The following is a 25,072-nucleotide window of genomic DNA, read 5'->3' as shown; positions in this document are numbered from 1 at the left end:
TGAACTGATGTTCGTAAATGCAAATGTCAATTCTCTGTGTAGAATTGAAGATGAGCACTTCTTATATCTGCGCCCTGAAAGAGAATATCTTCCTGTTTATTCTCTGCACTGGAATCAGCGAGATATTTTGCGGGGTTGCTCTCGGGTTGGGCCAATCCGCCACAATCCGATCGTCGCCTCCCTGCCGTTGAGCAAAGGCCGCCAAATGACGTCCATCCCTGCCAGTGCAGCGAACCCAATGGGGAAGCGAAGCTCAACGTTCTCAGCAAACGATAGCGACACAGCTACACAGCAACACGTGATATCAAACCGCGTTATCTCTCCTATTCCTATTGAGTGCACGAACGGGCATTGGTACAATTGCACGTCCCCAGGCCGTTGCAGAAGTCAATCCCTAGGCCCGTCCGCCTCCCCAGATCTCCGCATCTTAGCTGGACTTAGAACACCTCACCCCGCAACGGCCGGAGTCATTGACGTGGATTCCTCGACGGAGGAGGAGTCGAAGGAGAGGCCTGCAGCCAATGATGTAGAAGCAGTTATGAGACATCTCCTCGACGCTCACCATGCCGGCCATCAACCGGACATTCAACCTCTCTTCCACCAGACTCCCTAGACCGCTGCTTATCCGCCTCAGTCGCCACTCTCTTACCACCACATCCCCCCTATCCCGAGATTCCCAATCCCACCGTTCAGACTTCCAGGCTCAGGGAGCTGGTTTCTCATCTACCTATGAGCCAGGGCGCCCTACAGAGGGGCCTCTAGCCCAAGCTTCCAAACATGGAGCACCGCGTCTTACTCCTTCGTTGCTGAAAGAGCATCTAGATAAATTTGTCGTCGGTCAAGACAAAGCAAAGAAAGTCACCAGCGTAGCAATCTACAACCACTACCAACGGATCCGGGAACTGCGTCGTCAAGAAGCAGAAGAGCAAGCTGCTCGAGAGCAGCAGGCAAGATGGGAACTGGGGGAACGAGAGCGGGTGTCCCACCCCGTTGAAAGTCTGTCGTTCTCTTCATCACATGACCTCTCCTCTAACATGAATATATCAGATGAATACCCCGGCCACGTCGAGACTGTAGATCTCAACGCCTCCATTCGTCCCTCAGACCCAGAACCAGAACTCGGTTCCAAACCACTGGAAGATGATCCCAGAACGATTATTGAGAAATCCAACCTCCTTCTCCTTGGTCCCTCCGGCGTAGGAAAAACCTACATCCTTTCCACTTTAGCCAGAGTCCTGGAAGTGCCATTCGCAACCGTAGACTGCTCAGCTCTCACTCAAGCAGGCTACATCGGTACCGACATCGAGTCCGCCATTGAACGCTTGTTACTTGCCTCCTCGCACAGCATCTCGAAATGCGAGACCGGAATCATCTTCTTCGATGAAGTAGATAAACTTGCAAAACCAGCTGTAATGACACACGGCCGCGATGTGTCTGGAGAAGGCGTGCAGCAAGGTCTACTGAAAATGATCGAAGGGACGACCGTAACGGTAAATACCAAGTCTGACCGTTCTTCCAAGTCCGAATCCACGGGTCGAGGATCTGATCGTATGGAGCGCAGCGGAAGAGACGGCGGCATAGGGCAGCAGCCAGGCAAGAGCGAGCAATACACAATCGACACAAGCAACATCCTGTTCGTGTTCGCCGGCGCCTTCGTCGGGCTCGAGAAGATAATCTCTTCCCGCCTCTCCTCCGGCTCTTCAATAGGCTTCGGCGCACAGCTCAAGAGCTCCCCGCCGCCACCCCTTATCGGATGGACAGCCATCCCACCTCGCTCTGCCTCCTCCCCCTCTTCCCAAGCCCCCTCACAGTACGCAGCTACGCCAGCAAACACACTCGACCACGTAACACCCACCGACCTGCAAACCTACGGCCTCATCCCCGAACTCCTCGGCCGCATCCCCATCCTCGTCTCGCTCTCCCCGCTAACTCTGCCCCATCTCGTCTCAATCCTCACCGAGCCCCGCAACTCCCTCGTCAAGCAATTCATCGCTCTATTCTCCACCTACAACATCGAGTTGAAATTCTCGACGGGAGCTCTACACGCCATTGCTGAGCGAGCCCTTGCTCCTGCGACTGGAAGTGGAAGTGCAGGTGGGAAAGGAGGCGAGAGGGGAGTAAGTGCTGGTATCGGTGCCAGAGGGCTGAGGAGTATCATGGAAAGCGTGTTAGGAGAAATCATGTTCTGGGGGCCGGGGAGCGCGATCCGGTTCTGTCTTGTAGATGAGAAGTTCGTTCGAGACCAACACAGTCACGCTCATCATCTTGATCACCAGGGAGGGAGTGGGAAGTCCCTGATGCCGAGATGCTGGAGCAGAGGGCAAGGACGCATGTTTGAAGAGGCGTTTGAGAAGGAGGAAGAGGCGTGGAAGGCGAGGGAGGAGGAGAGGGGTAGGAAGGAGAGAGGGGAGGTGGTGGGCAGTGAGGCGGATGGGAGTTTTGAGCGGCTGAGGAGTGTAGGTGGTAGTGGGATGTGATGACCTTACGAGTATATGAGCTTGCCACAAGCCTCCCAGCTTTTGAGATGGATGGTTAGGGTTGGGAAATGAGGAATTTGGCGTTCGGCATTAGGATCTGGATGTCATGAATGAGGGGATTGTAAATATGATGAGATGGTTGGTGCATATAATGAGCTGCACAATCAACATCACACCACATCCAAGCCTCTTGATTTTCAAATCTCGAATCCATTCTCTAACAAGCGTGTAGCATAAAAGGCAGATCTTTGTACAGTTCTCCCCTTCTCCCCATCCCATCCACTACCACCACTCACTTTTCAATTCCCCTCCCTTATCCATTCAACAGCAGACTTTTCTCCCTCTCATCAATCACATATGCACAGCCCACTCTCTAAGAACAAAAGAAATTGTGTCGGTGGAACAAGAAAGAAGGTACTAGAGAGGGGGAGTTTACGCCTTTTTCGGCGCGCTCTGTACCATTCCCTTGCCCTTGTACCCTTCGGACGAGATGCCGGAGATGGGGTCTGAGTTTTGGTTCTGCAGACGTTTGGGTTAGCTGCTGTATCCCAAAATCGTAGTTCCAATTCCCTCTCTACATTCCCATCTATCCCTCTCCACCCCCATAATTCCATGATCCCCTTGCTCCATCCAAACTTTCTCCTCTTCCCCTCTCCTCCCCAAACCCCAAAACCAGCAAACAGAAAAGGGGAAAGCAGGGAAAGAATGCGTACCTTCAGATACTCATTCGTGGCCTCCTGGTACTCCTTGTTCATGGTCCCCGGGGTTCCCTTCGCACCCATGCGTATCGCGACGAACAACGCGAAGCTGACCGCGACGCCGAGCGCCGTGTACCCGGCGACCTTCCAGCCTTCGCCTGGCGGGGGCAGGGCGCGGGGCCCGTGGGCGCCGAAGGCGATATAGTACGCTGTTTTCCCCTTGCGTTAGCTCGGTCCTCTCTCGGGTTCTCTCTCCTCGTCCCAATTCCTGAGATGAGGTCGGAGGGGGCTTGGGAGGGAGGAATTATAAAGGGAAGTAGTAAAAAAAAAAGAAGGAAAGGGAGAACGGTTACGTACCAGCCTTCTTCTCCTGCACCGTCAACTCGCCCCAGTTCACCTTCATCCTGTCCCGGAGCGCCATCCATAGATCGGCCTGCTCCTGTGGTGGCATGCCCTCCCATCGCTTCTCGATGTTTGCTAGTGTCGGGCTGGAGATTGCGTGGGCTTGTCGTTGCTGTTGGACCGCCGGGAGTGATCGTACGATCGATGCTCGAGGAGCAGCACGGAGGAGCGAGGTTCGCAGCATGGTCGCGCTTCGAAGAGAGGAGGGTGAGGGTGAGGGTGAGGTTGCTGGCGCAGACAAAGGAGAGGTCAATTGGGGTGTCGAGGGGCTCAATTGACGGTTGTTGTAGAGGGTGGTGGGATACGCGGAGAGGGACGAGGAGTGGAAAGATGAGGTCGTAAGTTACGTTCGGTAAAGTTTTGGACGGAAGACCCGCCCAGCTGTATGGTCACGTGCAGGCCTCTCGTTTGCGGAATTCGAGAGCTTGAAAGGTATCTACGAAGTTTGAATTTTGTAATTATTTAGCTGGCAGGGTGTTCAATTAAGTTGTCCATTAGGCCTGGTTGCAATTTTGCTAGAATTTGGCAATTGTTGTGGATGGAAATGCGTTGCATTGCCTTCCGCTGGAGCCGGGGAGCTTTTGATGCTCTCTACATTTCCCTTTTTAGCTCCTATTGGATTGGAATCTATGTACATATTCTAGTCACAGCTATACGTGTTGTTCTCCACCCCATTTCTAGCTGAAATGCTGATACCGTCGCTCCGAGAGGGCTTCCGACTTCCAGCTTTCATTTGGGTATTAGTCCCAGAGGTATGTTCCATCTGATATGTGTACACATTACCTGTATATACTGTTGGATTTGATCGAATGGAAAAATAAAGCCTTTCCCGTTGTGAGAGCTTGCCCAAGCAGCGAGGAAAGGAGAGCCACGTGACTTCGAGGCTCCACCAGCTTAGATCTTGTCAGAGAGAAAGATTTGAGGTCTAATTTGAAGATTTATCAAGGACAGTATTAAATAAGAGAGGAAGTAATACCCTTCCGAGCTTTCGAAAACCATTTCTTGATAAAAAGCTCTCGGCCAGCCGCACGTGACAGAAATCGCCACCTCGACTTCAAAGCTCGATCTAATCGGAATAAAGATCGCCCATCTGCAGCCTAGACTCCTGCATCCCAAACACCGTGACTATTTCACACCTCCACCTCGCAGATCGTGAGCGTGGGGCGTTATCAAGAAAAAGAAACAACCGAAAATTTGGCCGTAGACCGCGAAATATTTGTCAAGCCCCTTTAAGACACAGAGCAAGAAGGGGAGCACTGATGAGGGATGAGGTGATAAAAGTTTACTCAACGCATCATGCAATAGGAAAAATCGGACAACACGTGTGTTTTGTGTATGGAGGTGGCACCAGCATTGGCTGACCCCACAGGGAGGCACGCAGGAGGGCCAGTAATCAAGCCATGGCCGGACAGACGAGGTCGTCCAGGGGTAAAGAATCCGAAGAATTGATCCTGTGGATATAGGAAGAGGCAGGAAGAGTGCGAGGCATCACGATAATCCGGATGTTCGAAGGCTGTAGTACCTTGGCATAGTCTATCCGGATTATCGTCGCTGGTCTGCCTTGCACCGAAAGATTCCGGCCAGGAGGCTTCTGTGGCTCGGCAGCCTCGTGTTGGAAAGGCTATGCTAGATTAATAATTTTCTGGATCATCTGGGGGGTGTAAAAAGAAAGGGGAGATCTTCATTGAAAATCTCATCTGAGACCAGCAAGAAAACCCGTTCAATCACGGGCAGTATGAGTCTTTTGCGGTTCTTTCTCCAGCCTCGTTGAGTGGCTCGGTGCGGTGCGGTGCGGTGCTGGTGCTTATCCCTCACGCCCGCTGCGGTCAATCCTAGGCGAGTCCTAGCCCCTCCACTAGCGCGCAATGATGCTGTGCTCAACGAATAAACACCCCACCACAAACTCTTCCTTCTCCTCAGACTCTTCCTGACCAGACAACCTCCTCGTCTACAAAAGACACAACATCCCCCCCCCCTCACCCAAGACACCTAAACAACTATCATGTAAGCCTCCCGCACCTCTCCTCTCTGCATCCACCCGCTCCACATCCCTATCGACCCCGCTTCAAGCTCTTTTGAAAGCTCTGTTGCTTCTCGGCTCGGCAATCAACCCATTCTAACAACATCAACAGAATCATGGCTCCCGTCAAGGTTGGCATCAACGGTTTCGGTCGTATTGGCCGTATCGTCTTCCGCAATGCCGTTGAGCACGACGACATCAACATTGTTGCCGTCAACGACCCCTTCATTGAGGTCCACTATGCTGTGAGTACCCCGCTACCGGCTGCAAATTTTCAATCAATTGAGACTGACATTTCATCCCCACAGGCGTACATGCTGAAGTACGACTCCACCCACGGCCAATTCAAGGGCACAATCGAGATTGAGGAGGATGGATTGGTCGTCAATGGCAAGAAGGTCAAATTCTACCAGAAGAAGGACCCCTCCGAGATCCCATGGGCCGAGACTAGCGCATACTACATTGTCGAGTCCACCGGTGTCTTCACCACCACCGAGAAGGCTAAGGCTCACTTGAAGGGTGGTGCCAAGAAGGTTGTCATCTCTGCTCCTTCCGCTGATGCTCCCATGTACGTTATGGGTGTCAACGAGAAGACCTACAAGCCCGATGTTGAGGTCATCTCCAACGCCTCCTGCACAACCAACTGCCTTGCTCCCCTTGCCAAGGTTGTCAACGACAACTTCGGCATCGTCGAGGGTCTTATGACCACCATCCACTCCTACACCGCCACCCAAAAGACCGTTGATGGTCCCTCCGCCAAGGATTGGCGTGGAGGTCGCACTGCTGCTCAAAACATCATCCCCAGCAGCACCGGCGCCGCAAAGGCAGTCGGAAAGGTCATCCCGGAGCTCAACGGCAAGCTTACTGGAATGTCGATGCGTGTCCCAACCTCCAACGTTTCCGTTGTTGACTTGACCTGCCGTCTCGAGAAAGGTGCTACCTACGATGAGATCAAGGCTGTTATGAAGAAGGCCGCAGAGGGCGAGCTCAAGGGTAAGTTCGGCATCCAAAGGACCTAAATCAAACGCTAACAAATCCAGGCATACTCTCCTACACTGAGGATGACATCGTCTCCACCGACTTGAACGGCGATACCCACTCCTCCATCTTCGATGCCAAGGCTGGTATCTCCCTCAACAAGAACTTCGTCAAGCTGGTCTCATGGTACGACAACGAGTGGGGTTACTCTCGCCGTGTCCTCGACCTTCTCGCATACATTGCAAAGGTCGATGGCGAGTCCAAGTAGGAGTCTATCCATAACCTCGAATTTGTGATCACGGGCAAATGACGTTTTCTGATTCCTGTTTTTCTTTGGCAGAGAAGTACTGAAAGGAAGGCTTTGAAGCATGGGGAGAATGAAAACACTTTGATGATTGATGGGCCTTTATGATCGCTTTTCATAATTATAGCCATGAAATAGAAGTTCTTTGCAGCAATCTGAAGCATTGAGATGATGATTTCGTCTGATCATTGGCTTTCATCTTCCTCTAAAGTTTGATAGCCATGCTCTTGGTGGACAAAAATCGCAGCACTGAATTTTGAATTCCCCGAAACATACTGGAATATCTCAGACACTTCGCCTGCCAATGTTCCCTCGAGGTATAGTACAATTGAAAGTATCTACCCTCCACTGTCTCAGGGTCTCTGAAATCCAAAATTGTACCTTTGTCTAAGCCAAATAAATATCCAATTTAGGCTTCAGACAATAAAAATCAGTGGCGCTTGTTTTTAGTCCGCGAACCATGAAATAAAGTTATAGCAAAGACGACACAATGATATTTTTATTTCGTCCAGTGTTATCTTTTATTCTGGCATCATCTTCCGAAGTGAATTTCGAGTGAATTCTCACTTGTTTTCACTTTCAAATCACGAGCGGTGTATGAAGGGAAAAAGTTCGGAGGTGGAAATACATATATCCTGAATCAACGCTCGGACCAACGTTTAATTCAAAAAACAGTAAATACTAAAAGCCCATTTACATATAGACTCTGTCGTGCTTCGAAAACAATGTTCAGTAATATATAGAAGAAGAATAAAATTTAATGCAGAAGTAATGATGGGAGTAATATAGATAGCGTGGGGGGTCTAGACCGAATCGCGGCCTAAGGCCACAGCTTTTACCAGTGTGGCTTCCAATCGATCGTGCTTCCTGAATTATCTCTCCTTCACATACAACACAACTTTCTGACCCACGACACAACGTCACAACTTCATCTACGCCATGGACTTGAGATGATCCGAATCTGTTTCCGACCTGCTTGCGGACAGCCAGATTGATCACAAAGGCAATAAACAGAGCGCGGGTGTGGCGGAAGTGAAGTGCAGGTGAAGGCGCCTCAACGACAGCTCGGTAAGTTAACCATGTCCTTCTGTGTTTATTTACGTCCGCCACCACTTCACACTCTTAAAATTTGTCATTTGAGGGGGTACAGGAGAGGATAAAGGTATAGTATAGATGTACTCTGCTTTCCTGGAGACTAGATCCAGTGCTGTTGAAGGTCGCGACAGAAGGCGCTTTGCTGGCTTGTCACATGACACTCCATCCGATGTTTTTTTTAATCACTGGAGTTTATGACATCGTCTTCGAAGCGTCCTATCCTTCCCTTTCTTTTGCACTCTATCCACTCTCCGTCTTTCCTTTCTGGACCTCGGCCTCGAGGATACTCGGACATTGTCTTCGGCCTCCTGGCCTTCACTCAGTCCCTCTCCTCTCCTACCGTTCCTCCCTCCAACCCTACAAGTCGCTTGCTCCGTTCACCTAAAACCTACGATCTATGCTAACGCAACTCTCAAGGTCCCCTCACTCTTTCTCGAGGTACCGACCTTCCAAGAATCTGAAACGTTCTTGCCTCGAGCTTCCAACTCGGATGTGGACACGTGCATAGAACCTCCCGAGTCGCAATTAAAACTCTATCGAGTTCTCCTTGACTTGACTCAACCTCTGCACTGGTGCCGGTACCGTATCTACGGCATAGAGTCTACTTCTCGCTACCTACAAACTTCACACGATGGAGGTCTCACGTTCCTCATCCATGCTGCAAAGCAGCGAGATAGTAGACACGATCATGGAGGGCGACGACCAGGAACACCTCTCCAATGGCCACATTCAGAACGGTTTCGTGGATCCTCGAGTTCTTACAACACCCGAAGATGATGCTAACGACTCAACACAACCCACCTCACGAGACGAGGGAGACACCTCTTCAGACATGACAAAGGCTGTCATATGTCGGAAACACTTCCTCCCCACAGGCTGCTGCTATGATGATCGAATGAAACTTCACGCCAATGCAGACTACTCATCCAATCCACATCACCCGGAAGATCCTCGACGGATAGAGGCGATAATGAAGGAGTTCAAGGATGCTGGCCTGATCTACTCTGGTACCCAAGTTGAACTCAAGGATGTATTGAAACAGTCTCCTAATAGTTGGATGTGGCGGATTGCTGCAAGAAAAGCAACTCCCGCTGAAATCTGCACAGTCCACACCGCTGCGCACTTCGAGTGGGTTAAGTCACTTTCCCTGCTCACTTCATCACAACTCCGCCAACTCACAAACGATTTCGACAATGGTCGGAAGTCAATATACGTGGGCAACCTTACCTACGAAGCCGCACTCATCTCAGCCGGTGGAGCAATCGAGACCTGCAAGAACGTCGTTGCCGGCCGGGTAAAGAATGCCATCGCCGTGATCCGACCACCAGGACATCACGCGGAACACAACGAGTCACTCGGTTTCTGTATCTTCAACAACGTCCCCATTGCAGCAAGGGTCTGCATGGCCGACTATCCAGAAGTCTGCCGAAAGATTCTTATTCTTGACTGGGACGTCCACCACGGAAACGGCATTCAAAATATATTCTATGAAGATCCCAATGTTCTGTACATATCCCTTCACGTCTACGCAAACGGCGAGTTCTACCCTGGCCAGCCTGATGACCCTGAGCTTCCGGATGGTGGTCTCGATAAAGTCGGTGTTGGTGCGGGAGTCGGCAGAAATGTTAATATCGGCTGGTCTGAGCAGGGTGTTGGCGATGGCGAGTATATGGCTGCGTTCCAGAGGATCGTCATGCCTATTGCCCAAGAATTCAACCCTGATCTCGTTATCGTTTCAGCTGGATTCGACGCTGCTGCTGGCGATGAACTCGGAGGATGTTGGGTCACACCTGCTTGCTACTCGCATATGACACACATGCTCATGTCTTTGGCCAACGGCAAAGTAGCTGTTTGTCTCGAGGGTGGATACAATCTCCACGCCATCTCAAGATCCGCTCTCGCCGTCGCCAAAACCCTCATGGGGGAGCCACCGGAAAGAATGACAGTCCCACCACTCAACAAGGAAGCCGCACTAACCCTCGACATCGTGAAGCGGCAACAGGCACCATATTGGGCCTGCATGCGCCCTGGCGTCGTTCCTCTCCCAGAGTTACAACAACGAGGGACGGACAGAATGAGTGATATGATGCGAACTGCTCAGAAGAGTATGCTCGGCGACAGATACAGCATGATCCCGCTGTACGTCCAACGAACCAAATTGAGCCGATCATTCGATAACCAGGTTCTTGCTACGCCGGAGCTGCATAAATGCAGAAAGATCTTGCTGATTATCCATGATCCGTGTGTTGCCCTTTCTCTCGTCTTCGTCATATGCTAACGTCCAACCAGGCCGGATATTTTCGCCCAGCCAAACCCGTACGACAACCAGGTCTACGCGCACAACACCTTCGTCGTAAGTCCCCTTCCCTCCCCTTTCCCGAAACTAAATAAAACGTACTAACTCCCGCAAAAGAACGACCCTCTCCTCCCGTACATCGACTGGGCAATCACCGCCGGCTTCGGAATAGTAGACGTCAATATGCCGCACCACATCAGCCAACCCACAGACACAGACCCCTTCATCCCCAAGCCCACCGAAAACGCCTTACAAGAGCAGACCAAAGAGCTGCTTTGCTACCTATGGGACAACTATTTCGAAATCAATCCCAACTCCTCCATCACCCTCATGGGAGTAGGTGACGCATACCTCGGTATTAAGCAACTCTTGATATCTCGCGACGCCAAGTCCAAAATTGCCTCTATCCTCTCCTTCGTATCCGGCTCCTTGCGGCCCATCAAATCAGACATTGATCCTTTTTTGTCGACCTGGTACAAGTCCAATAGTCTTATTTACGTAAGTCCGGATCATGCGTGCTGGACTGATGAGGAGAGCAAGAGGAAGGTGGCGAGGAGTCGGTTTGGAGGCGTGGAGAAGGCAGATATTGAGCCTGGACGGGGTAAGGGGGAGGTGGGGAGGATGGTGAAGCGGTATGGAGTCCTTGTTCCTTTCCTTCCCATCCCTTTTCTGACCTGTCCTCTCTTTTGAAATTTTCGCGGCGCTAATGCAGAGACAGATATGAACAAGAATCCGCAGACTGGATCAGCCGCAAAGTCGAAGAGTGGGAGAGGGAACAGGGTGGTCGGGACGGGGATCCAGATGAGACGGAGGATGAAGCGGAGGCTGAAGCTCGGAGTCTTGCGGATCAGGGGTTTGGCATGCAGGGTGTTGTGCAGAGTGTTAGGGTTCCGGTGGTCTAGGCAGGCCCTACTTAGACTTTGTCAAGCCGAGCCTTGGCTTCTTGCTTCTGAGGATGCAAGTGGAGGTGGAGGAGGGTGAGTGAGGAGCGGAGGGGGGAGGAGAGGAGAGAGATTGCATATTAGGCGCTTTGTAAAGCGGGGCACGGAGAGAGAGCATTTGCATTGTGTATTTCTGCTTTTCTTACAGAGCATACATACTACATGACGTGATGGCGTTGGTAGATGCCTCCGGTAGCTAGCGATGGCCAGAAGGAGCTTTGGGAATTCCATACTTTTGCACTAGTTTGGATTTGCCTCGAACCATGTTGATAGACTGGCGATGAGTGCGATTGAAAAGTGAACTTGGATATAATCCACGGCCTCTATTTTAAAAATTGCGAGCGCGATGCGCAACAATATGCCTCTAAACGGGAGAGATATCTATGAGACGAAAGCATGTCTTTCTCCTCTCATTATTCCAAGAAACTTCAGATGCGGGTACGATATGCAACAGATCCTGTACCACTCTTTCGCCGTCCGTATTCAGGACTCCGCTGATTGTATCTTACCAGGTTATCTAGAGCAATGAGACAGACCAAACCACCTTGCAGGAAATTCGCCTCGAACTTCACTTCAATCGCCATTGCTGGTTTCCTCGATGGTTTCCACTGTTTATACAACTCTGTACAAGCTTTTGGTAGAGCCCATCAAAGCCAGTGTTGTGATGGTTGGTTGGTGTCTTTCGTTGCTGGGACGTGGAAGCATTACAATCTTTTCTTACATTGGTTTCTGGGAGGAGCGGAAATATTGGGATAAGAAGGGAGTGAATGCCTCGTTGAGTGGGAAAGTTGATAGGTTGCTGTGATTCGGTGCTTGGTGAATGAGGAGAGTTCGAGGAGGAGAGGTATCATGCAGGAATATAAGAGGTCTCTGTGAGAGGAAGAGATGACTATTGTACTGGAGAATGACCGGGCCCTCTCGGAATATGCCACGGAGGGTTGATACAGGAAGTGGGGAGAAGAGTTGATATATAAGGAGTATTTGTTATTGGGACGTTAGTGTTAATCGCCTCGTACTACTATTCCAAAGGGAGCCGTCTCAGATCATCCCACTGCTTGCTCCGCGATGGTACTCATAAAAACACCAACAAATCACACTATAACACAAAAAATTATCGCTAGCTACTTGCAACTGTACTGCAATAACAACTGGGAGCCTTGAATTGAGAAAAAGAGTTGTCACTGCTAAGATTATTATTAACGAGATAGCGAGTAAGAAGCTGGACGAAAAGTCAGAAATACTCAATGCCCAGAATTATATGGGACATTGAGACGATGACCAAGCAACCCCTCTATTCCCTCGAAAAGTATTAGACGGAAGCTTGAGCAAGAACATAAAGTGATATTTTATCCATCTAATTAAACCCCAAATCCAAACCAGAAAGTCCCATACAAACACACATCACTCCTACGAAACCTACTCCTCATCAATACGAGACACCTCTGACCCAGCAACAAAAGCCTCCCACTCCCCGCTCTCCACGCCATCCCTCTCAATAATCCTTTCCAAAGCTTCAAACCCCTTCCTCCCCTCAAGATCCACAACGCCAAACACAAGCTCCTCGTCCGCCAGATCCTTCTCCTCTTCGCCAAACAGTGCGCCGGTAGAACGCTTCAAGCTTGGGAACTGAATGGCAGAAATTTGGCTCCTGAGCTTACTCCCCTCAACACCAAACCCCAATCTCGCCCTCTCACCCATGATGCTCGACAGCGCGTAATTCATCGTAGCCGGCACGTCCCCAAAGCAAACCCCTTGACTACACAGGAAATCCGCTCTCTCGCTCTTCGTACTCGTATGCTCATAGAGATGTAACAGATCAGCCGGACTCAGCTTCATAATATCCCTCACCAGTCTCCGGTACTCTGAGCCTTCGCCCCACCCGAGTTTTGATAAGCTGCGGTGGGGGAGAGAGTGAGGCGGGTACTGGTCGAGGATAATGGAGTATGAGGGGTAGAGATCGAGTTCCACGAGGGTTTCGACGTGGGCTGTGTACTCTGAGAGCTGGATTTGTTGGACTGTGGAGAGAGTGCGCAGGAAGCGGTGGCGTGGATCGTCGAGAGAGGCGGGTGATGGTGGGTCCGGGGCGTAGTTTGTGAAGGTTCGGGAATGGAAGAGAGAGGTGTATGTCCAGTGATTGTAGACGGCGCCTCGGAGACGCTCTTTCTCTTTGCTTTTAAGCAAGCGGCGATTGTCGGAGCCAAAGCGCCAGCGGAGACGAGGGTACAACTCTGTCCAGCGGTCGGCGATCTTGCCGTAGTGAACCATCTTCTTCATGTTCTCGAGCGTGAGTTTCGGGGTGGATGGGAGCGAAGTTATCCGGTTGAGGAGCAGTGAGATTCGCAGTTCGGTGCCGATTGGACGGCGTGAGGGCGTCGACTCGTTGGCGATTGTGAGTTTGAGGAGTGAGGGCAGCGGGCTGTAGCTGTTGTGCAGGGCGCGCTCGAGGTGGTACATGCGCCGGCCTAGGTAGGCGCGGTAGTTTCGTTTTGAGGTCTGGGCGAGGTGGAGGAGGTCTTGTAGCTCCGTGTATTCGAGGATCTTTTGCAGGAGCTCTGTGGAAAGGTCGGTGATTGACATTTTGGCGTTTTGTTTCGAAATGTATTTTTTGGGTTGGTGATTTTGGAGTTGTTCTTTGGTTTCTATTCTGTAGCTACAGATTCGAGTTAGCAAACACCCAGTATGAAATGGGATAGCGGGCTTACTCTTCTATTGTCCGAATCTAGCTTCTACTTCGTCTTGAAGCCCGCCAATCGCAATTGACCTTCTCTTTACAAGAGAACTCGCACACACACTGTCACACCAAAGATAGAAAGATAGAAAACAAAGTGGATCGATAAGATTAATCGATGAGTAACGCAGAAGCGTCAGCCGTGGTGGCAGGTCAAAGGGGGAAGACCACCAACGGCGCGGAGTGCCAGAGACCTAACTCTCGAACACCCCGTCGGTGGGGCTATATTCAATGGAACAAGAGACATCTTGCGACGTTCTGATGTTCGGGGTAAACGCTGCCAGTCGCACGGGACTGGGAGTTGGGTGTTGGCGATTCATTTTTTGGTGGTTGGGAAAGAAAGGGGATAAGTGAGTCGAAATGAAGCTTTATATATTGCGGGCCGAAGGTTTATCCGTGCACGTGATGTCAACAGGGGGATAGTAAATCAAACTACGTTTGGGAATTGTTCTTGGAATATGGGTTATGGAAGTTAATTACTGTAAATATTGTTGACGGTGGTTGATTTGGGTTTCAGGTAGTTGCTGCGTGGATTAAGGAGAGCGAAAGGCCATGTGGGCAAGACGGCTACGAGGAAGCTGGTGAGCAACAAACTGGAGGATCCGAGGTTGACTTTTGGACCGAGACTACACCCGCGAAGACGACTTGCGAAACGGGACGGTACAAGTATTCGTTCCTTCGAAGTGGTACTTCTTAACGTCTTGCACACAAACCAGAAGACAATCAAGGCGTGTCATATGGCTTCATGTGCGACGGATTTGGTGCCGCAGGCATCTTCGTTTCTCTGTGGGAGACTCCGGACTGCCGGGTCTCGGGCTCTCCTGGTGCTGGAATCTGGGACAATAAGGTGATGAAAAGGAATAGCTATAGTACAGGGGTCTGAAGATGGCGTAAGTGCTTGACAATACAACACAGAGGATGAGAGCAAGCTGATTTATCTCATGTCGGAAGTGGATGATAGGTGAATGTAAGATCTTATATAAGTCTTGTTGTACTTTAGATTGTGTTGCAAGCCGAGCACACTACTTTCCAAAAATGAACTGCTTTCGGAAAGAAGCGTAAAACTCGGATCAAACTCCAAGCTCGGGATGACGAAGGCAGTTGAAGGTAATACGAATCTGCCACGGCTCCACACTGCACCATTCTTGCGAGAACTAATTCGCATGGGATGAAATTTTTGTAAATGCAACGAGAGCAATTGGAAACCAGCTCTGCGAAAAAGCTTCTCATTTGGAATCCCAAGCTTGGAGATCCTAATCGCCAAAGGATAGCTGAGAATCCTTGCGCTGCAGCTACGAATTCATACACCCTTTTCCCAGCCATAAAATGCTACACATGCCACACATGCCACTCTGACGCCAAACGCCATAACAACACCTCCACTCAAGCAAACAACTCAGCAGTATCGAGCTCATCCCTCTTCATCTTCCCTCCACCGCTCGTCCTCAGTCCAAGCTCCCCCTTCTTCGCCAGCCTCTCAATGCCCTGCTCAGCCCTCGCATTGTACCTCCCCGCTTTCTTCAACCGAATCTCACTCCTAACCTGGTTCGGGCTCACGAACTCCTTATTCTCATAAATAATCGGGCCCCCAAAACTCCCCTCCTGAATCACAATCGGCGTCAACACAAACCTCGGCCCAATCTCCACCAGACTCACTTCCGTCTCCCTCCCTTTGCCTCCCTTCCCTTTCTCTTTCGGGGCAGCTTTTGCTGGGTCCGAGGTCGCGGCTTTCGATGGCTCGGTCTCGTTGATTTGGTAATTGCGGATCCAGATCTTGCCATCGGCGAGCGTGAAGCCCATTACGTGGTCGATGAACGGCTTGGCCTTCCGTGCTCCTTTCGGGACACCGAAGATGTGTAGGAAAAGCTCTTTTATTACACGGAGGTGGGGTTCTTTATCGAATGAGGCGTCGAAGGAGAGGATGGGGCGGGAGCCTTTGAGGCAGTTGCCTGTGAAGTGGAGTTCTTCCATTGTGTGTACTGTTGATTCTTTTAGCTTGCTTTGGGGGGACAAGGAGGGAGAAGTACGGTTCTGCATGTGCATCTTGACTGTAGGCCCGTTGGGCGCTTTGCTCATCCATAGATATAGATCTTTGCCTTTTCGTGCTTCGAAGAAGAAGACGTTGTTGCAATTGTAGAGTTCGGCGAGTTCGTTCAGTTGGTAGAGCTTGGATTTCGTGTCTAGCTTTGCATCTTTGCGGCTGTGTGGTAGGAGGGAGGCAATATCGTTCAGAAGGTGTCGGTGTCTATTCAAACCCTCTTCATCAGCATCCTCTTCCCCAATTGCTGCACGTATTCTGGAGGAGCTCACCTGTAAGTGATTCCTCTCGAGGACAAGATCAGTACCCTCTGTTTATTTTTCTTCACTCCATTCGCAGGACCCTCTTTCTCGTGACCATTGGTCTTCGATAATGACTTGTAGACTGAAGCCATTGCGTTGTGTGGACCTTAAGTTCGTCGGCGCAAGATGTCTGAGGAGATCTCGAACTTTTTTGAATTTCTCGATATCAACGGCGGGAGCTAATCTTAGCGTGAAATTGATTTGCGCTTTCCTTGTTTGGGCCTAGGCTGAGCTGACGGTAACTTCAACATTACTGGAAGAACGCGTCGTCCTTCAACAACAATTATGTGTACAAGTTGATCTTTCTTTGCTTCAAAACAATTGATGTTAAAACGACGCGTTAAATTGACAGCTGCTCGCAAAACCAATCTTCAACCCTCAACTGGGAGAAGATCCTCAGCCAACACCAAGGAGGACAAGCTGGCTAAACCCCACATTTGGTCCTTTAAGTTGAGCAGATCAAGCGCAGTTGCTCAAGTACTTACCAGAGAGTTATCTTCACGGCTTCCCAGCATTTTTGATACTGGTGGACTCTACAAGACGCCGAAACAAGTACGTGCAACCTGTTCCCAATAGTAGCACCAGATCCCTCCGAGATCCGAATACCTTGTATCCTGCATGAAGCACAAGTAGGATGCCACAAGGCATGGCCGGACGTTTACAAACCTGCAATACATGTAATTCCACCCATTGACTTCTCAATTGCTCATACTTTCTCATTCTACTTCTTCAAAATCAAGGTATCAAGGACTTTATCTACTTCCATAGCAGCACTAATATACATTCTTCACCCTCCTTTCGAGGCCGGGCCCAATTCATGGTATCTGTTTTGTCCTTTTCCAGAACGACACGAGCTTCTTTGAAACATTACGCACAGGTACCGCACCGATTAACGAGCGATCTTCTGATGAAACCTCCGCTGTTACCCCTCCAGATTCCTCGAGGACTCGACCATTGACTCGGGAAGATGGTATCTGGGACTCTTGCAAGAGGCTATGAGAGACAGAGGGGCATACTAGACGTTATCGGTCTTGGACATATTGGGGGGGGATGAAAAGTAGGAGGCTGAGACATGGAGAAATCCAGCTACCTCTTATTATTGGAGGCAGTAGCATAATCCGAATTGGAATTTGTGATGGAACACAAAAGTGGCTTTGGTGGACAATGGTGCCTGGAAGGAAATGCAGGAAGCATAAGAGAGAACTTCCAGCACAAAGGCACAAGAACAGAGACCATCATTAGGCAAATTCCATTGACGCACCCCTAGCGATCGTTGAATGCATGAAAACCCATCCATCAGAACCGAACGCACAACTCAAACTGGAAAGGAAAAAAAGAAAACAGACAACCCCCAACTATGTTGGAAGTTGCCATGATCGAATCGATTTGGATCCCTACGAGCCCCGTGGCATTATCGCAAAAGCCGCCCTTGAAGTCGAACCCTGATAGACTGAAGCATTGATTTGCTTTCATGAACTAGCCCATGCTTCCCCGCCATGATCATGTTACAGACGCCTCGCCTTGTATCAACCAACCGGAATATGTTCCTGCGCAGCAGTTTCGTATCGTATCGCACCTGAGTGGCAAATGTGAAAGAGAAGGGAGTGCTCCGTCCCTTAGCAGCATTTGCCGCCTTTGGCTGCGCCGTCGTCCGCGGGCTTGCTGAGAGAGATGTTCGTGCCGGCACCGATATTGGCTTGTGCTGAGTCGCCGTTATCAAGAGCTTTTTGGGAGACAATTCGGTAGATTTCTAATAGAGGTTAGTTTGCAGCTCCGGAATGTAGATTGTAGATTGGGAGTTGATTGGCATACCTGTGAGGATGTTTTGGAAGGCAAGCTCGACGTTACTGGCATCGAGTGCGGAAGTTTCAATAAAGGAAAGGTTGTTCTCGCCTGCAGCCTATATCAGCATCGAAGCACATGCAATGTCCCCGCAACCCTGAGTGTCCCATACTTGCGAACTGCTTGGCCTCCTCTGTTGGCACAGCCCTCAGATGCCTCAAATCGCTCTTGTTTCCCACCAGCATGATGACGATATTCGAGTCCGCGTGGTCCCGCAGCTCCTTCAACCACCGGGTTACATTCTCGTACGTTTGGTGCTTGCTGATGTCGTAGACGAGCAGGGCGCCGACCGCTCCGCGGTAGTATGCTGATGTAATGGCGCGGTATCTTTCTTGCCCAGCGGTGTCCCAGATCTGTGCCTTGATCGTCTTCGCATCTACCTGGATCGATCGGGTTGCGAACTCTACGCCGATGGTTGACTTGGAATCAAGATTGAACTCGTTGCGGGTGAATCGACTCAAGAGATTGGATTTACCAACTCCGGAGTCTCCAATCAGGACAACTGGAGCAGGAGGTGTCAGTAGATAGAGCGGTATAGGGGAGCAGGCAGCCGGCGGTGGGGTCTATTCTCACCCTTGAAAAGGAACTGGCAGGAAGACGAGGTTAGCTATGGCTCTACAGAGGGTGTGTGATTATAACACATACGTCGTACTCGTCATTCGCCATGGTTGATCGTGGGAATTCGTGGTGTGGTGTTGAGAGGCAGCAGGAGAAGTTGTCAGACAGATGGAGCACCTGAATTGTTGTCGCAATGCGGGCCTGGCGTTGGCGAGCAGCCGCTAACCTTACTGGGGCCACGCCGTGCTGGGCGTAGCGTGGGAGGCGGAGCAGGGGTGGCGACAGAGGCGAGTGACTTCAACGTCTGTCCACTTTTGTAAGCACTTCTAGTAATTTCGAATCGTGGATTTGAAGAGCGACGAGGAACGATATAAAGAAGGGCAGACCTTGGGTTTCACTGATGCACGGCTTCCAAGAGGCCACAGTCACAGTCACAGTCACAGTCACAGTCACAGCTAATTCCAGGAGTCGCCGTCCCGTTCGTTTCGAAACATTCAGTGCGCGGTCTGGGCTTGTCACGTGTTTGCGAACGCAGACGGACCTCTACAGCTCCAGAAGGTCAGCGAATCACTAGCGGAAGCGTCTCCAATGACCATCGGATAGGTTTCTACAGAATAGAGGTGAATTTGGTATTTCGGACGACTCTTGGCAGGCAAGGAAGGAAGGAAGGAAGCGTTAGTCCTGTACTCGCCCGAGAACCGCTCTCCGCTCGTCTCTTCAACATCCACTTAACACAGATTCTCCACCATGAGAAGTGGCAATTCGCTAACCACCGCCCTCTCGCCATGACTGAAAGAATAGTGGTCAAGCAGTCGAAGGTCGACGATGATGCCATCTCTCTCACCTCCACCCTGGCCTCGGAGTATGGGCCGGACGATGAATTCAGCGTTGACAGAATCCTGGCCGACAAGACTGAGGGTAACAAGAGGAAGTACCTGATACTATGGGAAGGCTATCCTTTGGAGAAGGCAACTTGGGAGCCTCACAAGAATATCAATGACGAGATCTTGGAGGTGTGGAAGGAGAGAAAATCCCGAGAGTCAAAGGGGCTTGATCCGCCTTTCGACGTGGCGGAATTTGACGCGTTGTTGGCGAGACTGGCTGCGGAGAAAGCAGATCGGCGTCGACGTAGAAAAGCCAAGAGGAAGCGGCTGGGAATGGCCGTGTCTCCAGCCCCATCGGAGGCAGATGACAGCGATTCGAGTATCGAAGCAATTGAGGAGAATGAGGTTGAGGATGTGAAACCTGGAGCGAAGAGAAAGAGTAAATCGCCTCCCAAAAGACCAGCAAAAGCATTGAAGCCATTGAACGGGCGACGAGGGAGTACTTCTTCCCTCGCTTCTCTTGATACTGCTCGAACGGCCCCGGAGAAGAAGGCGTCGGGCATGTTCAGACCATCTCCGGACAAACTTCAACCACCTTCTCGCCAAGCTTCAGAGGTAAGTGTTATGGGGATTTCTTCCTCGAGAGAGAGCTGTACATGGGTGCAACAACTGACAACATGCCAGGGCTCTAGACACTCACGAACGTTATCGCAGTCGTCTTCAGATACACCTCTCTCCCGCAAGCGACCGTTGCAACGGCCTTCTGTCGATCGGCCAGGCTCTTCATCCTCCGACGGGCCGTTAGCTCTGAAACGTTCTAAACCTAGCGCAGCAGCACCAGCCAAATCCGATGTTTGGAAACTCACCTCTGCCAAGAAGTCTACGTCCAGCACCGAGCCGACGACACTTGCCCGGGGACTTCATTCCACAAGAGGGGCGTATACTGTAGCTAGAGGGAGAGTCGCAACACGTGGTGGAGGAAATGTTGCCCACAAAAACGTCTTTCAAGCTCGAGAGCCCCCGAAACAACGTGGAAATCTCCTCAAAAATGCCAGAGATGCTGCGAAGGTCCCAAAGAAATTTACCAATATGCGTTTGCATAGGAAGGCTGAGCTACAAGCAAGAGATCTAGCGGAAGGTGCTCCAGATATTTCTGCTCTGGGTGGACTCTTTGATCCGTCCAGGCCGGACTCTATGGTCCCAATCAGACCTGAGGACTTGAGAAAGGCATCTTCAAATATGGTTTCGTTGGAAGAACCGAATCCGTTGTTTGTAAACTCACGAGAAAACTCGCCAGTTGCAGATGATCCCTGGAGTACAAAGAGCCATCAGCCACAACCTCCTGTGCAAATACCACCGGCCTTAAGAGGAATGTCGACATGCCATTATTGGGACAAACAACAGAAGGATAGTAACCAACCTCCATGCCAGATGGGGACCGCCTGCAAGTTTCTACATCGCTACGTTGCAGGGTTGCCCATAGCTCCCGCTCCGAACAGCCTTGGTGTAGATCCTCGGAGGACAGATACATCGGGGAGCGATGATACTTGGAGCAACCCTCAAACGGCGCCAATTGAGCGTAAATTTCCTGCTGGTCCAGCACAATCTACATGCTTCTTCTGGGACAGAAAGATGAAGGACCGGACCGAACCTGAATGCTCCAGGGGCGATGCCTGTACCTACCAACACCGTTACGAAGAAGGGATGCCAATTGCTCCGCCCCCGCCGGGCTGGGTTGGAGATATTCGGAGACCAAATACATTGGATGGTGGTCAACGTGCACATGGCCACCCTCAAGCACCTTCTACAGAAGATTTCCCCCCCTGGCCTCAGGACTCGTCAGAAAACCACCCACAAGATACAACACATCCACCACCTCGGCAGAGAAGCTCTGGAGATATTACTCAGGCTAGATCGGCATACGAAGACGTCTCTAGCCAAATCCCAGATCTTAACATTGTGCTACAGAGACTTCGAACAACGGCAGATAGCCCAATCGATCCGACTCGAGGATCTCGTCCTGAGCCCCCTTTGCGAGAAGTATTGACGCCTGTTGGTGAGGCCCCATCTCGACCTGCTTGGGATCCATACAATCCTCACCACGCGATATGTTATTTCTACTTCAACAATGGATCTTGCTCGAAGGATAGACGTTGCAAGTTCATTCATAGTTTAGAACCCAGCTTGCCCGTTGCACCATCCGTCCACGAGCAAACCAAAATATTTGCAAAAACTCCCTGTTTGGATTTTCAGAAAGGCTTCTGTAAATACGCATCTACTTCGGAATGCAAGTATTCACATCCTATCGAGCCAACAGAGAATATTACGCGTGCCACTGTCAATCCTCCCCGACAGGAAGGAGCCTCTCACACTGTTTCACGGGTCAATTCTGTCTCTGAGTTAGCAAGCAAAGCCGCAAGCGAACCTCAAACGACAACAAACAATTCAACGAGTTCAACACGAGGACCAGCAACAGAATATTTCCACGCTATTGCACCATCTACGCCAAAGTCCCAGACACGACCTTCGTGGAACCCATCCGACCCTACAAACTCGATATGCTATTTCTGGCACACAACGGGGAAATGTATTAAAGGCGACAACTGCCCCTACGGCCATAATAACGATCCAAATTTAGCTCTCGCCCCTTCTCCAAAAGAGCAGGCTACTATACGCAGTACCGCTCTGCGTGAGCCAGCCGCTCAACGCTATTACTCTTATAAGCTAACAATCGGGTAGATGAATTTCGCAAGGCTGAATCGAGTCTGATCCGAGAGGATCTTTCCTCTTCTCGACAGTCATCTGGCCCACGAGTCATTCCAGTACGGGAGGAAGTAGATAAAGCCGCGATCGAGGGTCAAATCGCAACTGGTAGCTCAAGGGACTCGGCCCGAAAGCCTCCGGCACCATCGCCTTTGCCAGCTACCACAACGACACCCCCAAAATCGAAACCTCGACCTGCTTGGAATCCACGCGACCCTCTCAACGCAATATGCTTCTTTCTAGCTAGCGCGGGCGCGTGCCCAGAGGAACGCGGTTGCCAATATATCCACAGTAATGACCCGAACCTGGCTGTTGCCCCTTCACCTTTGGAAATTACCGGTCGGCCTGCCTGGAAGCCAAGAAATCCACTCAACGCAATATGCTACTTTTTAGCTAGCACGGGGTCATGCTCTCAGGGATCTAGGTGCAAGTTCTTTCACAGTAACGATCCAACCTTACCTATTGCTCCTTCGCCTTCACTCAACGAAACGATGGGCCCCCCGGAATATGACGACCGCGGACGTCAAACCTGCAGATATTGGCTACGAGATGACTGCAAGTACAGCAACAATACATGCAGGTTTTGGCATGGTCCCTTGTCCGCCAAAGAGCAGTATGACATAGCTCGTGAGCAGGCAAGCTCCCCCACCAAGCCAACGCCTACCGGTCCGCGGGTGAAGTCAGTTTCGTTCGCCATCGACGAGGACATGCCTCTTGTCGAAGAGCCTGAGGGTATGTCATCTTCGAATCAAAGACTTGAGAAGCCCCGTCCTCAGCTCCGTTCGAGTGAAGCTGGGTCGAGGTACCCCGACATCACATGTCCATACTGGACGAAAGGGTACTGTCAACGTGGAAGCAGCTGCTGGTACCGCCATGCAAACGCAGTTGACGAGCCCTCGAGTCGCCACGTTCAGGATGTCCAGATGAAAGATACACATATTCCAGCTCGACGAATTGAAAGCAGCAGAGACGTCGAGATGAAGGATGTGGACGAGGCTGCACGCCCAGCCATTCCTCGCAAACCATCGGTAAGGTTTGATCCTATGACAAACGATCGTTCTTTAGCTATGAGTGAAAGCGAAAATTTGCCATCAAACCCTACAGAAGTTCAGATTGCGTCACAACCTAAAAACCAACCCTTCGAACCTCCACCCGAATTGCCCAATCCATCCTCTGATACCACAGCCCCCGCTCCGAAAGCAAAACAGAAAATCAAGATGGATGATTACCGTCGCATGAAAGCTTTTAATGAACTCGGAGACAGAGCTAAGGAAGTCACCTTTGGTATCGACGAGACACAATCTCTTATGCTCGATTTTGGAGACATGAATCAAGTGCTTGAACTGCCCTGGGGACGTTCCTTTACCAGTGTCACCAAAGTTCGATTTGATCAGATGTGTATTGCACAAGACTTCCAGGCACAGCAAGGACTTCTACAGCGTCTCGGACTTTGGCATGGAAATTTGCTTCCAGCCGATACTAGCGATCCGGAAGCAGTCAAGTCTATTGACAAGGCGGCAGACGAGCTCGTTCGCAAATCAGCTGGGTTATTCTCAAGCTTCCCAAATTTTCTGGCCCTCGTATTTCCGGCCAAGAAAGACGAATGGAAATTCCTCGAGACCACGCTCGATTATCCACAGGACGCGAGAGCGAGACTCCGATACTTTATCTTCCAATCCGATGTAGACATCAGACAATCCTTGAAGATGAACCCGACCAGCTTAGCCATCGGATCTCCCTACAGAGATATCCTCGTCGACAGGGTCCATGGACTAGACTTCAAGAAGCTGCTCCCAATTGCCAAAAAGTCAAGACCACCGAATTTCTACTTGTTGTTCCCATCGACAGCATCTCAAAGTGCAGAGTTCATCATATCATGGCTTCGCTCCAAGCGTACCTGCAAGATCTACAGTAGCCAAATCGAGGGGTCATGGAACTATTTCACTCACACTCCCGAGATCGATAATGGGATTATTTTGGTTCACGAATCAGCTGCGGCCGAACTTTATCGACTTCCGAATTTATACTCTATTGTGGTCGAAAAGAGATTCACTTTTTGGTATCTCTCGGAAAGCAACTCCCCATACCCTCTATTCCCGTCAACATTTTACGATTTTGACGATTCAACTATGGGTCAGCTTAACGCGATACGACTCTTCCCTCATGGTTGTGCTTTCCTGCTTACTCCAAGTTTTCTCGTTGCGGAACCTCATAATGCGTATCAAATCCTGAACTGGTTTATCCTTGGGGGAGGAAAGCCAAAATACCTGTCATCTACACCGAGAACCTGGAAGCTAGTGTGTTGTTATAATTTTGCCGATTACGTTCTTGAACTTGCGAACTCCAAAGCTACCGAAAAGGACGCCTTTGAATTGAAGTATCAGAATGATCCAGCAAAGGACGCAAAATTATATGACGCAGGCCTTAGTTTTAATGAGTGTAATCTCAGGTATAAACTGCACAAATTACTAGTGGATTTTGAGTCGAGACGAAGCCTGGAGAGCATCTCCGAGTTCGACTCTGACTGTGACGAGTCGGATTATCCATTTATCCATGCGAATAAGCATATTGACCCGGACGACGAGAAGGGGTTGGTCGATTGGTATGCGGCATGGACTATGAGAAACTTGGATATGTATATGAAGTTTATCGTGGTTGGTTCCTCGGAGCCTAAGCACAGGGAACGTTTGGTACGGATGAAGGAGACAGAAGTGGTGAGGGGCAAGAAACGGGTCGCAGCTGCTGAGTCTCCGAGACTTCCGAAGCAAATGACCTTGGCAGTAACTGCAAAGCTCTTGGCTAGCCC

The 25,072-nt window shown here is 50.5% G+C and overlaps 8 protein-coding genes across 8 annotated transcripts; 4 read left to right on the top strand and 4 right to left on the bottom strand.

Annotated features, from left to right (window-relative positions):
* Positions 1 to 284: 284 nt before the first annotated feature.
* On the top strand, positions 285 to 2,974 carry K444DRAFT_566714 (uncharacterized protein). Its single transcript, XM_024877140.1, has 2 exons — positions 285 to 996; positions 1,048 to 2,974. Exons 1-2 carry the CDS (start codon positions 564 to 566, stop codon positions 2,475 to 2,477), a joined length of 1,863 nt encoding a protein of 620 aa, XP_024733135.1. The 5' UTR covers positions 285 to 563; the 3' UTR covers positions 2,478 to 2,974.
* Positions 2,680 to 3,856, bottom strand: K444DRAFT_616029 (putative cytochrome c oxidase polypeptide 5, mitochondrial). Its single transcript, XM_024880841.1, has 3 exons — positions 3,533 to 3,856; positions 3,191 to 3,384; positions 2,680 to 2,996 (listed from the first exon to the last, which is right to left on the bottom strand). Exons 1-3 carry the CDS (start codon positions 3,759 to 3,761, stop codon positions 2,910 to 2,912), a joined length of 510 nt encoding a protein of 169 aa, XP_024733134.1. The 5' UTR covers positions 3,762 to 3,856; the 3' UTR covers positions 2,680 to 2,909.
* A 1,857-nt stretch (positions 3,857 to 5,713) lies between these two features.
* On the top strand, positions 5,714 to 6,843 carry K444DRAFT_645025 (putative glyceraldehyde-3-phosphate dehydrogenase; the record flags this gene model as incomplete). Its single annotated transcript, XM_024885039.1, has 3 exons — positions 5,714 to 5,842; positions 5,906 to 6,590; positions 6,638 to 6,843. The coding sequence occupies 3 exons, from the start codon at positions 5,714 to 5,716 to the stop codon at positions 6,841 to 6,843; spliced, it is 1,020 nt and encodes a 339-aa protein (XP_024733133.1).
* A 1,762-nt stretch (positions 6,844 to 8,605) lies between these two features.
* K444DRAFT_632651 (uncharacterized protein) lies at positions 8,606 to 11,172 on the top strand (the record flags this gene model as incomplete). The annotated part of the gene is made up of 4 exons (XM_024883503.1): positions 8,606 to 10,215; positions 10,264 to 10,327; positions 10,388 to 10,902; positions 10,989 to 11,172. The coding sequence occupies 4 exons, from the start codon at positions 8,606 to 8,608 to the stop codon at positions 11,170 to 11,172; spliced, it is 2,373 nt and encodes a 790-aa protein (XP_024733132.1).
* A 1,025-nt stretch (positions 11,173 to 12,197) lies between these two features.
* Positions 12,198 to 14,258, bottom strand: K444DRAFT_594611 (uncharacterized protein). Its single transcript, XM_024878362.1, has 2 exons — positions 13,914 to 14,258; positions 12,198 to 13,861 (listed from the first exon to the last, which is right to left on the bottom strand). The coding sequence occupies exon 2, from the start codon at positions 13,786 to 13,788 to the stop codon at positions 12,628 to 12,630; it is 1,161 nt and encodes a 386-aa protein (XP_024733131.1). The 5' UTR covers positions 13,789 to 13,861; positions 13,914 to 14,258; the 3' UTR covers positions 12,198 to 12,627.
* A 637-nt stretch (positions 14,259 to 14,895) lies between these two features.
* On the bottom strand, positions 14,896 to 16,401 carry K444DRAFT_594610 (Brix-domain-containing protein). Its single transcript, XM_024878361.1, has 3 exons — positions 16,250 to 16,401; positions 15,967 to 16,184; positions 14,896 to 15,918 (listed from the first exon to the last, which is right to left on the bottom strand). The coding sequence occupies exons 1-3, from the start codon at positions 16,369 to 16,371 to the stop codon at positions 15,323 to 15,325; spliced, it is 936 nt and encodes a 311-aa protein (XP_024733130.1). The 5' UTR covers positions 16,372 to 16,401; the 3' UTR covers positions 14,896 to 15,322.
* A 1,494-nt stretch (positions 16,402 to 17,895) lies between these two features.
* On the bottom strand, positions 17,896 to 18,787 carry K444DRAFT_645022 (ras-GTPase; the record flags this gene model as incomplete). The annotated part of the gene is made up of 4 exons (XM_024885038.1): positions 17,896 to 18,029; positions 18,092 to 18,172; positions 18,234 to 18,623; positions 18,763 to 18,787. The coding sequence occupies 4 exons, from the start codon at positions 18,785 to 18,787 to the stop codon at positions 17,896 to 17,898; spliced, it is 630 nt and encodes a 209-aa protein (XP_024733129.1).
* A 239-nt stretch (positions 18,788 to 19,026) lies between these two features.
* Positions 19,027 to 24,932, top strand: K444DRAFT_566696 (uncharacterized protein; the record flags this gene model as incomplete). The annotated part of the gene is made up of 5 exons (XM_024877139.1): positions 19,027 to 20,118; positions 20,188 to 22,192; positions 22,510 to 22,864; positions 22,907 to 22,998; positions 23,374 to 24,932. Coding segments are annotated over exons 1-5 (4,665 nt in total), but the record flags the coding sequence as incomplete, so codon positions are not given.
* Between the last annotated feature and the right edge of the window lie 140 nt (positions 24,933 to 25,072).

This window comes from Hyaloscypha bicolor (assembly GCF_002865645.1).
Source record: "Hyaloscypha bicolor E unplaced genomic scaffold K444scaffold_118, whole genome shotgun sequence".
NCBI classification, from domain to species: Eukaryota; Fungi; Ascomycota; class Leotiomycetes; order Helotiales; family Hyaloscyphaceae; genus Hyaloscypha; species Hyaloscypha bicolor.
This window is presented reverse-complemented; position numbering and strand designations above follow the sequence as displayed.